Source organism: Podarcis vaucheri (assembly GCF_965113315.1).
Source record: "Podarcis vaucheri genome assembly, chromosome: 4".
In the NCBI taxonomy this organism is placed as follows: domain Eukaryota; kingdom Metazoa; phylum Chordata; class Lepidosauria; order Squamata; family Lacertidae; genus Podarcis; species Podarcis vaucheri.
The window spans coordinates 52,679,112-52,691,372 of NC_138762.1; the positions used below are offsets into that span (position 1 = coordinate 52,679,112).

The 12,261-nt window shown below is 46.4% G+C and overlaps 1 protein-coding gene across 4 annotated transcripts in view; it reads right to left on the reverse strand.

Annotated features, from left to right (window-relative positions):
* The window catches only part of APP (amyloid beta precursor protein), a 150,900-nt gene that overhangs the window by 44,290 nt on the left and 94,349 nt on the right, over positions 1 to 12,261 (reverse strand). For all 4 annotated transcript variants that reach the window (XM_082220730.1, XM_082220732.1, XM_082220731.1 and 1 more), the window contains one exon: positions 8,317 to 8,450. In XM_082220730.1, coding sequence (XP_082076856.1) covers positions 8,317 to 8,450 — 134 coding nt within the window. The remainder of the gene's footprint in view (positions 1 to 8,316; positions 8,451 to 12,261) is intronic.

A 12,261-nucleotide genomic window follows, 5' to 3' on the forward strand; every position in this document is an offset into this window, starting at 1 on the left:
ATGGGGAGAAGAGTTAACATATGCCATCCATTATTATCAAGGCATATTCTAACCACACCAACCCCATTGTACTTCAAAAAGGAGATTTTAGATTTTATCCTGAGTAGGTGTTCTACACAGCGAGTTTTACGATTATCAGCAGTTCTGATATGTCTGAGGGAAAGGGGATATGGAAAACACCTGCCAACCATGAGGTAATTCTCAAAAAAGCAAAACAAAAACCCCGAATGTCTCTACTAGTTATATGAAGAACACTGTAAAACCTAAGCAAGTGTTATGGCATGACTGCCAAGAGATTGGGTATTCTGCCTGCGCCCGGACAGTTGCTACACGGCCAGTCCTAAGAAGAAGAGAGCTATTTGCTTCAGACCACAGAGACAGCTGTCCGGAATGAATTTGTATGAGGACATGTTAAAAGAAGCTACAAAGCAGGCAAGCTTGTATGTCCTAGGAATAAAAAACTTAAGAAACTGGTAAGGTGAAAATCAGTGTGCATGATAGGGTTTTACTGATGCTTTCAATGAGGATTAAAAACAAAGCGTGTTCTCCCTAACAGAGAGCACGTGTTGCGGTTGGGGAAACAGGCCACCCTACAGTGACTCGGCAAATTGTTAGCAACCCAAGCACTAAAGGGTTAATTGGGTTGCTGGGGAGTTCTAATTTGGCAATTTGGAGGAGGGGCCAGAGGCTATAAATACAGGGGCCAGACGAGGGAACGTCCTCTTGGCCGTTTTGAACCGGATCACATGGAGCACTTGGACAATCTTCTCATTGTCTGGTTACATTTCTTTATTTCTTTATTTTCCCCTTCTTTTTAATCCTCTCTAGTCCCTTAAATAATTTAATTCCCCCCTTTTCCTGTTCGATTTCCCACCCCACCCCTTACCCTGCCCTGTGGGAAGATTCTCCCTGTATCTGTGGCTTGCCTTTCCCAATAGTGAGAGAGCCCCCCGTTAGGGGCTTTCTTTCGCAAAAAGGTTTCCCCCATTTCTCTTGTTGAAATTGTGGGGCTAGTCAGGGCTGTTCCCAGCTTAGCTGGTATCACTTTCGTTTATAGTATCCCCGAAGGTTGGCTTTATGGCTCCCTGTGCCTCCAAGGACTATGAGCACTCTGTATATGCTCTTGAGCTATGCTGTTTCTGAACAAGTTTATTTTCTTCAAGTTTGTTTTGCCCTGATAGTGGCGACTGCCATTTTAGATGAGCCATCGTGGCCTAGTGGCTAAAGTGTAGGACTAGGACCTGGGAGACAGGGTTCATATCCCCCTCTTAGCCATTGTTATAACAAAACAAAACAAACTGCTCCTTATGGGCTATTCTGTTGCTGGGTAGTTCGGCCCATTTGTGATAAAAGAACTTTGGGTTTCTTGAAGGGGTGCTTCCCTCTAAAAGGGCAAGCAGGGGTACTTGGACAAGCTGTGGGCTACCTCAACTCTGCTATTTCACTGGAAACATTTATGCCTGGCCTAGCAGGTGATCCTAGGGCTTTGCCCTAGAATTCGATGGCCTGGAAGCGTTTCCGGCCTCAATAGTGTCCCCATGTGGTCCATGAAGCATTGGTTTCACTGGGTCAGTGCATAGTGCCGGTAATGCCTAGGTTGCAGGATTGGTCACTGTATGGGACAGCTGCATGCTCCCCCATTGCTCTACCTGGACACTTAAGTCCTTTTGGTGGTTACCTCACTGCGAGGGATGTAACGGGCGCCATGTTTGCAATATGCAACTGGGAGAAAGCACCTTTGCGTGCCTGCATTGCAATTTGCTCTGTGCGTTGCAGAGCACGGCGCTGCATGGGCTGCAATTGCATTGCATTGCTAGGAGATTTGCAGTTGCATTGCACGGAGGGTGTGTGCATTGCATGGAGGGTGTGTGTGCATTGCACGGAGTGTGTAGTTGCATTGCACGGAGTTTGTTGTTGCATTGAACAGAGGGTGTGCAGTGCACGGAGTGTGTAGTTGCATTGCATGGAGTGTAGTTGCATTGCATGAAGGGTGTGTGCATTGCAGTGAGTGTGTAGCTGCATTGCAGGGAGTGCGTGTGCATTGCATGGAGGGTCTAGTTGTATTGCACAGAGTGTGTTGTGGTTTTTTTGCATTGCACGGAGTGTGTGTGCATTGCACGGAGTATGTAGTTGCATTGAACAGAGGGTGTGCAGTGCACGGAGTGTGTAGTTGCATTGCATGGAGTATAGTTGCAATGCATGAAGGGTGTGTGCATTGCAAGGAGTGTGTAGTTGCATTGCACGGGGTGTGTAGTTGCATTGCACGGAGGGTTTGTGTGTGCATTGCACGGAGTGTGTAGTTGCATTGCACAGAGCGTGCTTTTTTGCATTGCACGGAGTGTGTAGATGCATTGCATGGAGAGTGTGTGCACTGCACGGAGTGTGTTTTTTGCATTGCACAGAGTGTGTGTCTGAAAAGGAAGCTGGCTTGGCGGCAGCTTGGTTGGGACTTCTTTAGGGGTTCTGGCCAGCGTCGGCCCTGTAAATTTACATATCATGATGGCAGCACAAGATGCCCCCTGCCCAAGTGGGGGCTGGAAGCTGGCAAGCAATAGCTCAATACCTTTGGCCCTTATTCCCATTTTATTTAGGGATCCAGTTGGATATCGTTGCTAAAACATACCACTTGGCTATGGAGAAGCTGTCTGCCTTGAAGGAAGTTAATTTGTAATACTTCCTCTGTAGCAAGTGATGCTTCACCAGATCGGATCTTGCTGGGTCACTTAACTAATCTTCCCACTAGGCTAGGCTGCCTAGATTTCACCCCTCCCATATCCAAGAATCTCCTGAGGAGTCTGCTGATTCTCCAGAGAGGAGGAGGCGTGTTCTGATCTCTACTTATTTTGCTCCAGCACCAAGTCAGTCAGTCAGTGAGTGTCGGAGAGGGAGAGAGACTGAGTGTTAGAGATCATGTGTAGAGATAAGGTTGCTGCTAAGGGCAGCTGCAGACACTCAGTGCAGTGCAGCGTTTATTTATACTTAGACCTATTAAGCTCTGTATATAGTTTGTATAGTTGTAGATAGAATAAAGAAGATATTCTACAGAGCTGCACTCCGAGTTGTTTATATACTCTGCTAGACTCTGCTGTACTCTGCTGTGCGACGACTGTCTTCTTGTGGAAGTGAATCCGGTGCTCACAACTCTAAGCTGTGAGTCCACAGCACTTTGACCTGTTCCTGTGCAGAAGGTGGTCTCTGGAAATGCTACCCAGCTCGCCTAGCCCAGTCGGGGCTGAGTGGATGAGTCCAGTTGGTGGCACTGGCTCAAGGGCGATGCTGACAGAGGTCCCCTTACCTTTGTGTATGCCTACCAAGTGTGGTGAAGGCAGATGTCAGGCGATGGTAGCAATTCCTGAATGTATGCAATAGTAGTTCGCCATGGCAGGATACCTTGAACCCGCTCAGGGATTTTCAGGTTCATGCTGGTGCTGCTGGATCTTTGCCCTTTGGTTTTTATTTCAAGGGCTGCTGGTGCGCAAAGCTATGGCCTCAAGCCTGGTGTGGTGAGGCAATCATGTGGCATAACTTTTCTTGAGTTTTCCACATTGTAGTAGCAGTTCATGTGGCCCGAGGAGTTCAGTGACCATCGGATCTGCTTTTGGTCTGATAACCAGGTAGTGGTGAGCGTCTTGGCAAAACAGTCCTCATGCTGTAGCACAGTCTCTGCCCCTCCGCTCATGCTTTCGAGCTGCGCCACTTAAGGTTTAATATTGTGCTTTCTACTCTCCAAATTACGCTGACACTATCCGATTTTCAGATGAAGCGCTTCAGATCCTGGGCTCCAGACTCAGCTATTGCCAGACTTTTCCAGACCTGTGGCATTTTGACAACAATTAGTAATTTCAGAGAGCGGCAGCTTCCATTTCCCCTTCTGCTTTTACCTCTTATGGGAAGGCCTGGATGGATTTCTTAGCCTTAAGCTGGCAGTTCTCGGCCATTCAGAAGAATTGGCCCCCATCCTCTGAGCAGATCCTGCAGTATTTGGTCCACCTGCTGCAGATTGGGCATGCGGTTATAACTATCCGAATTCAGTCCGCTGCAATGTCTGTTACATTGAAGCTTTATTTTTCAGAGACCCTTGTATAAAGTTTGCAGTGTGCAGGGCCTTGGAAGGTTGGAATAGGCTCCAACCTCATAGGACAGTGGGCAGGAAGTCGGTCAATTTTTACCTATGCAGTATCTGCAACAAGTTAAAACTTGTCTGCGGGTTAAAGATCAAGGTGAGACTCCTTTCAGTAGTCCATTGCATTTTCGCACTGAGGGTTGGGGAAATGGTTGTTGGAGCCAGCACGGGGCTGAGAGTCTGGAGGCTTATTCTTATTGCTTCAGGACTTTTCCTTATCCTTTGGAGCTTGTCATTAGAGTTGGTAATTCTAAAACAGACTTAGTGGGCAGGAGTGCCACAATCAGGCTTCCCGCCACAGGTGAGGAGGGCCCTGGCCCGGTTATGGATAACAGAATATTTGGCTTTTTATTCCCTGGGGGGCTGGCCCGCTCCTAGTGCATGAAAATGGGTTCCCGTTAGCCCGGCATCAATGTGTTTACGTCGTGCACCAGTTATTACAGCCTGCGGCTTGCTTACCGCTGAACACTCCTCATTCCTTACGATTAGGTGCTGCTGCAAAGGCTGCACACTGGGTGCCTGTCAGTAGACAGGATTGTGAATACGGGTCATTGGAAGTCTGACGCTGACAAGGGTTATATCAGGAAGTGTCACAATGATGTCTGTGCCGATGCTTGTCTGTTATTTCCTTTTTTCATAGGAGCAGCTGTGCACATTTGAGCCACAGCATTGTACACTGGGCTGGCAAGCATGTTGACGAGTTTGGACTGGGGCGCCATCTCAGTCTTCCTGCCCATGTGAACATATACTGCATGTCCAGATGGGGAATGCTTTGGGAGGAGATCCTTCCTTTGGTGCAGTCGAGTGTGACCTGTTCAGGTCCTCCCGCAGTGCTGGTGGTACAGCTGGGCGAGAATGTTTGCTGTCTTCCTCCAGCATAAGTTTGCATTCCTGCATGCAAGAGGGCTTGGACTGAGTTGATGGCAGCTCTCCCTGGACTCAAAATAATTTAAGGCATTGGTTCAAGGTGGTTTGGAGGGGGGGTTGGAGCACCTGTCCCCTCCAATGCGCAAAGATGTTCCATTAAGGGAATCCAAGGATTCGCCATGCTTTTGTCGACCCCTTTCGAGGGTTAGGGCCATGCCAGAGTCCCTGGGAGCATTTGGGGTGAGCTTGAGTCTGATCCTGGTTCATTGCTCCCCCATGCTGTTTACTGGAACTGGCGATATGGTGGGGCCCAGTCGTCAGTGCTGCCCTGCTGAGGTCAGGTGCAGCTAGTCGGGAACCAATGCCTAGACAAACTACCACCGAGCAGGCCAGAAAGCATGTTAATAAGGTGGTGGATAATAGAATAAAATAAATAAAGTAAATAAAATAACAAATAAAATAAAATAGGTCCTTGCTTTAGGTGGTTCTGTAATATTGCACCCTCCTAATTTTCTTCAAGGCTATTGCCCTCTTTAGGGCAGATGGGGTGCATCTTTCCCCTATGGGGAACGACACCTGGCGGGATGCGATTGCCTTGGGATTCATTGCTCCCCCACAATGTTTGCTGGTACTGACGATATGGTGGGGCCCAGTCGTCAGTGCTGCCCTGCTGAGGTCAGGTGCAGCTAGTTGGGAACCAATGCCTAGACAAACGTACCACCAAGAAGGCAAGAAAGCATGTTAATAAGGCAGTGGAAATAAAATACAGGTCGTTGGAAATCGAATGCATTCAAAGATTATGTTCATTAACATTATTGGTGTCTTACAACTTTTGCTTCTTTTATTTATCAGGTTTAGCGGTGACCTGTGTTTGGATTGTGGGGCACAGTATCGTCCATTGGGCTGGCGTCGCAGCACGGCAATCTGGATTGGGTCCAGATTTCGGCTTTCCTCCACATATTCGCTTGTCTTGGCTGTCCAGACGTGGGATGCGCTGGTCGGAGTTCCTGCCAAGTATCCGGAGGCAGTTGCTCTTGGAGGGGCCGCCAGCTGCTATTGTGGTGCAGCTTGGTGAGAACGACCTGGTGCCCATGGACTGTTTGTCACTACGTGCTGCAATTTTGGGTGACCTGGAGACGCTGCGTGCAATGGTGCCGTCAGCGAAAATTTTTTGGTCAAAGCTTTTGCAACGCTGCGTTTGGAAGGGCAGTCGTTGCCCGGCTGCCACTGAAAGGGCCAGAAAACGCATCAATTCTGCTGTGGTCAGAAAAGTTTTGGAGCTGGGTGGCGATGCAATTTCCCACCCCGAGATTCTTTTTGAGAGGCCATCCTTTCAATGCTGCTGTTTCCAGAAGGATTGTGGAGTTGGGTGGAGAGGTGATTTTTCATCCGGAAATCACCTTTCAAGCGGCAGCCCTTTTTAGGGCTGATGGAGTGCACCTGTCGGCTTCTGGGAATGAGGCTTGGATAGGTGCAGTGGTGGCCAAGCTGAGGTCTTGGCTGGGGCTGTGAGTGGTTGGCGGGGAGCTGAGGGCTCCATGGCGGTTAGGCATTGGTTAAATGGTGCTTGGAGGGGTAAGTGCCTACCCCTCCAAATGATGCGAATGGGAATTCCGTTAAAGGAAATCCAGGGGCTTGCCATTCTTTCGTCCTTGTCCCCGGAGTCGGACTTGGGCCGGGCAAGACCCACCGGAACATGAGGGTGAGAGGTGTTAGTCTGATTCCCAGCTTCATTCTCACCCAATACTTGTTTCCCACACTGGCTTCCGTTGGTGTCCGGAAGGCCAGCTCTGTCCCTGAGGGCAAGGACAGATAGTCATAACCAGTGCCTAAGCAACCACTCACATATTTTGTATTTGAATAAAGTTGTGGCCAAAATTATGCCAAAAACCTTAAACAAAAATTGAAGTGTGAAGTGTGAGTTATTTGGGGGGTGGCTTGTGGGACTCAACACGCAAAGCGTGTTCTCCCTAACAGAGAGCACGTGTTGCGGTTGGGGAAACAGGCCACCCTACAGTGACTCGGCAAATTGTTAGCAACCCAAGCACTAAAGGGTTAATTGGGTTGCTGGGGAGTTCTAATTTGGCAATTTGGAGGAGGGGCCAGAGGCTATAAATACAGGGGCCAGACGAGGGAACGTCCTCTTGGCCGTTTTGAACCGGATCACCCGCCCTCCCTCCCTTTTATCAGGGTGGTTTTGATTGCTTGACCTTGCTATGCCTGTCATGGGGTCGTTCGCCTTTGAGCGGGGGCCTGGTAGGAATTTTGCCATTTGGCTGATTGGCTGGTGCCATTTGGTTTTCGCCTACTGCGTAGCAAATCGTCACAACTTGTAAGGTTGGCGGTTAGGCATTGGTTAAATGGTGCTTGGAGGGGTAAGTGCCTACCCCTCCAAATGATGCGAATGGGAATTCCGTTAAAGGAAATCCAGGGGCTTGCCATTCTTTCGTCCTTGTCCCCGGAGTCGGACTTGGGCCGGGCAAGCCCCACCGGAACATGAGGGTGAGAGGTGTTAGTCTGATTCCCAGCTTCATTCTCACCCAATACTTGTTTCCCACACTGGCTTCCGTTGGTGTCCGGAAGGCCAGCTCTGTCCCTGAGGGCAAGGACAGATAGTCATAACCAGTGCCTAAGCAACCACTCACATATTTTGTATTTGAATAAAGTTGTGGCCAAAATTATGCCAAAAACCTTAAACAAAAATTGAAGTGTGAAGTGTGAGTTATTTGGGGGGTGGCTTGTGGGACTCAACACGCAACAACAAAAGTCTATACGAAGATTTGAAAACCCACCACCACAAACCCGTAACAATCAGGATCTCCTTACCCCTTTCCTAGAACAGCAGTGCACACATAACATTAGAGCTGTAAATGTTTCAGAAGAGGACAACCAAGATGGTCAATGGGACAAACCAATTCCCCTTTGAGGAAAGGCTAAAATGGGGCTTTTCAGTTGAGAGAAAAGGTGAGTGGAAACAGGTGAGTAAAATTATGCAATGTGTGGAGAAAGTGCACAGGCAATGAAATACAGTCGCACAAACATTAGAGGGCATTGTTGCATGTTTCCCACCCACCCAAACATCCTTTCAGCTCCAAATGTCTCACTGCACTTTGCATAGAACCATAATAGAATTCCTGACCACCCACCCACCCAAATTGGTTCTATGAAAAATGCAAGTCTAATATGTACCACTTTTCTTTCACTGCATGTCAGTAGACTGACTGTCAACAACAACAAAAACTTGTGCTTTTGACCCATTTTAGGGAGGAGAAAGGATATCAAGCTCCAATAGGAATATCAGTTTATAACATCAACTTGCAGCTCACCTGAGACATTCTTTCACGGTGCTTGGCTTCAAGCCTCTCTTTTGCTTTTTGGAAATGGGAATGCTCATTCTCATCACCAGGTGTCTCCAAGTACTTGTCAACAGCATCAGGAGTGCTGGCAGCTGTGGTGGGAACTATGGATGGGGATTTACAAAAGGAATAAAGAGGCAAAAGGTTCACTTTAAAAGTGAAATATAGAAGCATCTGTACACTTCCAATATACGACAACTATTTAAAGCAACTAGCTACTAGAGGAATATAAAAAGAGGATGGTTCATAAAGAGAAGATTTTGCTTCATAGCGGGGGGGGGGGGGACCCCACACAGATAAAAGATTTTGCCCACATTAGGAATTAAGAAAGCATGCAAAAATTCAAGTTATTCCAGTTCACGTAAAATATATAAACAATCAGAAGAGGCAAGGATTTTAAAACTAAGTACAGTACTGTGTTCTGAAAACAAACATGTGCCCCAACACACATGCACATATTTCAAAAACATCTCCAGAGGCAATTTAACTCCCGAGCCATACTGCCAGTCCAGAGGGAGCATATTACAACTCTGTTCTACAAAACCCTTTTCTTACACATAACTTCCAACAACACATTTGCATTTTCTGACTGTTCTATACACCTAACCATTTTTATCATCATGTTAGAATTGCTGACATATACTTTGGTTCTATGTTTTCTATTTTACTGGGAGACGGAAATAGTGTACTAACAAACATTTGATATACTGTATGCAGCTCCACAAATTTCTAACTTCCAGAAAAAGGCCACACACTTCTGTTTCTCATTATATGACTGACATTAACAATTCCTAATGGTCAAATGCCAAACTTCACTGCTAATAATTTGGGGTTTGACCAAACTTTCTTTTAGATTTAAGTGGAATTAGGAACAGCCAAAGCTGCCTTATAGGCTACCTATGTTCCCAGGAAAGGTCTTTAAATTCCCCTGCTACCTAACCCTTTCAACTGGAGTACTAAACCTGAGAGTTTCTGCAGGGAAAAATATGTTCCTGACTACCACTACACTACAATAATTTCCCAAAATACAGATAAAAAAATCAAAAGCTTATTTAAACATGAAATTGTAATGTGTACACATGCAGATAAGCACTCAAAGTGTCTTCCCTGGAATTTTATTTCCCTATATTATTGTTTTTCCCAAACTCAAAGTGTATTTTAAGCCCTTTTGCAGCTTTCTGAATTTTCAAGAACTGGAGGAGTAAATTTTCCAAATATAAGAAATGAACATGAAATGCATTCGACAATCAATTAAAAAAATGCATTTCCAAACTGAAAGATGCTAAATATTTCACATTTCAGTGTTTCTGCAGAAGCTGTTAGATAGTTGTATGTGGTACAACCCATATATGACCATTTTAGAGAACCTCTGAAGGCATAGGACATACACAAATTAGAAAAGTGTACATTCTTGTGAGCATGCATATTTGAGTACAGCTTCACAGTTTTAGTTTCGAAGACAATCAGTACCAAAGACTTAAGGTACAACTACTTGTGTGATGGCTATTTCTTTAGAAAGACTCAAAATTATCTGCAGAAGGTGCCACCCAAATTATCTATCAACAATAGAAAAGTTCACAGAAACATCTCTCTACTGTCACTATTATAGGTAGGATGACGACGCAGGTGTTGTATCCTGCAACTGTTGACAGAAAGGTTATGAGTTCCCTGTTAGACAAACAGCTAGTTTCAGCATAGAGTCTATGTTAGGAATGGTACCAATACTAATTGAACAAGTGGGACTGCACAAGCTGTAGCCGTGTCTAGCAACAGCAAATTTCTGTATGTTGCACAAAGCAAACCACATCGATTTGAGGCATGTCCAATTTGTACTGCTAATATTTTCCCACAAGGCAAAAGAACCTGTTTCCAAACTGATTTCTGAGAGATAAATGCACAGCCCCGGCTCACCCCACTGGGGAATGCAGATGGCTTCTTCAAAAGAAAGCACATCTGAGGCAAAGCTATCACATTTTGCTGACATCCAGACTACAGTACTTTGCACCCGGAAAAATATTAAGTCCCCTTGACACAAAAAAAAAAGGAAGAAGGAAAAAAAGAAGTTGCAAGGAGAAGTGTTTGCACAGCAATCTTAGGCACTCAGTGGTTAGTGCTTGCGAAACTCGTGATGCAATGCTTTCCACTTGGCGGTCATGTCATTTTCTGACTTTTAAATTTCAAACTTTTTTTAATTAATAGAAGCTGGCTGCTCCATTATAATCTCTGAAAATAGAGCACACTGCAAGTACAGCTGCACCGGGGGTGGGGTGGGGAGGTAGAGGCAGTTGACCCCAGGACACTACTGTATGGTTGCAAGATGGAAGGACTGGTGCAGTTCAATACTTGACTGCTGCCTGGGGCAACTGCTGTTCACTTTAGGCAACATATTGCATAGCTGTGCCAGAGAGCAACGTAGTCCTGACAAGGAAAGAATAAGAGGCAAACGAGATGTGTCAGCAGCAGATCAGATTGCTTAACTTTTTTGCTTCCCCATTCACATTTAAGGAGGAGAATACAGGGCCTAAGAAGAAGAAGAAGAAGAAGAAGAAGAAGAAGAAGAAGAAGATGACACAGGCTTGCTTCCAAGTGGCCTGCTCTCCTACTCCCACAAATGTCTTTCTTCCGTATGAGCTCGCTTCCAGCACCAAAGACTATGTGTGGGATGTGGGCCTGGAGGGTTGGTTGGATGGAAGATAGTTTAGCACAGGGATGGGAAGCAGGTGACCCTCCATATGTTATTTGACTACAACTCCCATCATCCCTGACTGACAGGTGGGGCTAATACCAGTTGGAACACCAACACCACCCTACACTACTGTCTCAGAATAAACATATCTTTCACATCACCAAGAACTGGTTCACATAGTTGTCCTTTACAAGGTGAATCTGGTTTGATACCCAACAAATTTATTCTGTCTTTTAGATTAGGGATTAGGAACCTGTGGCCCTCTAGATGTCGAAGGATTACAGCTTTCATCTCCCCTGACTGCTGACTGAGGTTGATGGGAGTCCAAAGCACATGGAAGTTCATGGGTTCTCCACTCCCAATTTAGCGTCCCTAAAAATATCAGCTAAAAGCAAACTGAAAATTGGATTGGACCACGTGTGTCCTGAGGCATGCACACCCCACACCTCCAACTATTCACAGAGCACAGGATGTGCACATCTGCATTATGCCCTTCAGAAGTAGGGCTAGATGAACAAGCTCACCTGGAGTCAAACCAACAGAGCAGTTGAACTGCAAGAACACGGAAGCCCTGAAATTCAGAAGCCTCACACAATAGCATTTCTTTCAAAGCTTTTCTTTCCCTGTCTGTTTTCTTATCTTACATGCTAGCATTAATTCTGCATCCTTCTTAGCACCAAGATGCTAAGCTCTAATTTGGGACATGTGCTGGGTTTTTAATACAGATAAAAGGTAAAGGTACCCTTGCCTGTACGGGCCAGTCTTGACAGACGCTAGGGTTGTGCGCTCATCTCACTCTATAGGCCGGGAGCCAGCGCTGTCCGCAGACACTTCCGGGTCACGTGGCCAGCGTGACGAAGCTGCTCTGGTGAGCCAGAGCTGCACACGGAAATGCCGTTTACCTTCCCGCTAGTAAGCAGTCCCTATTTATCTACTTGCACCCGGGGGTGCTTTTGAACTGCTAGGTTGGCAGGCGCTGGGACCGAGAAACGGGAGCGCACCCCGCCGCGGGGATTCGAACTGCCGACCATGCGATCGGCAAGTCCTAGGCGCTGAGGTTTTACCCACAGCTCCACCCGCGTCCCTTTAATACAGATAGAGCACGTTAAATACATAATGTCTTCTTATTGCATGACATTGATTGTAGTTGGGTGGGGGGGAAGCTATGTTATGTAAATCTTAAGAGGTTGCTTCAACATCAATTCTGTGAATACATTCCAAACACAACA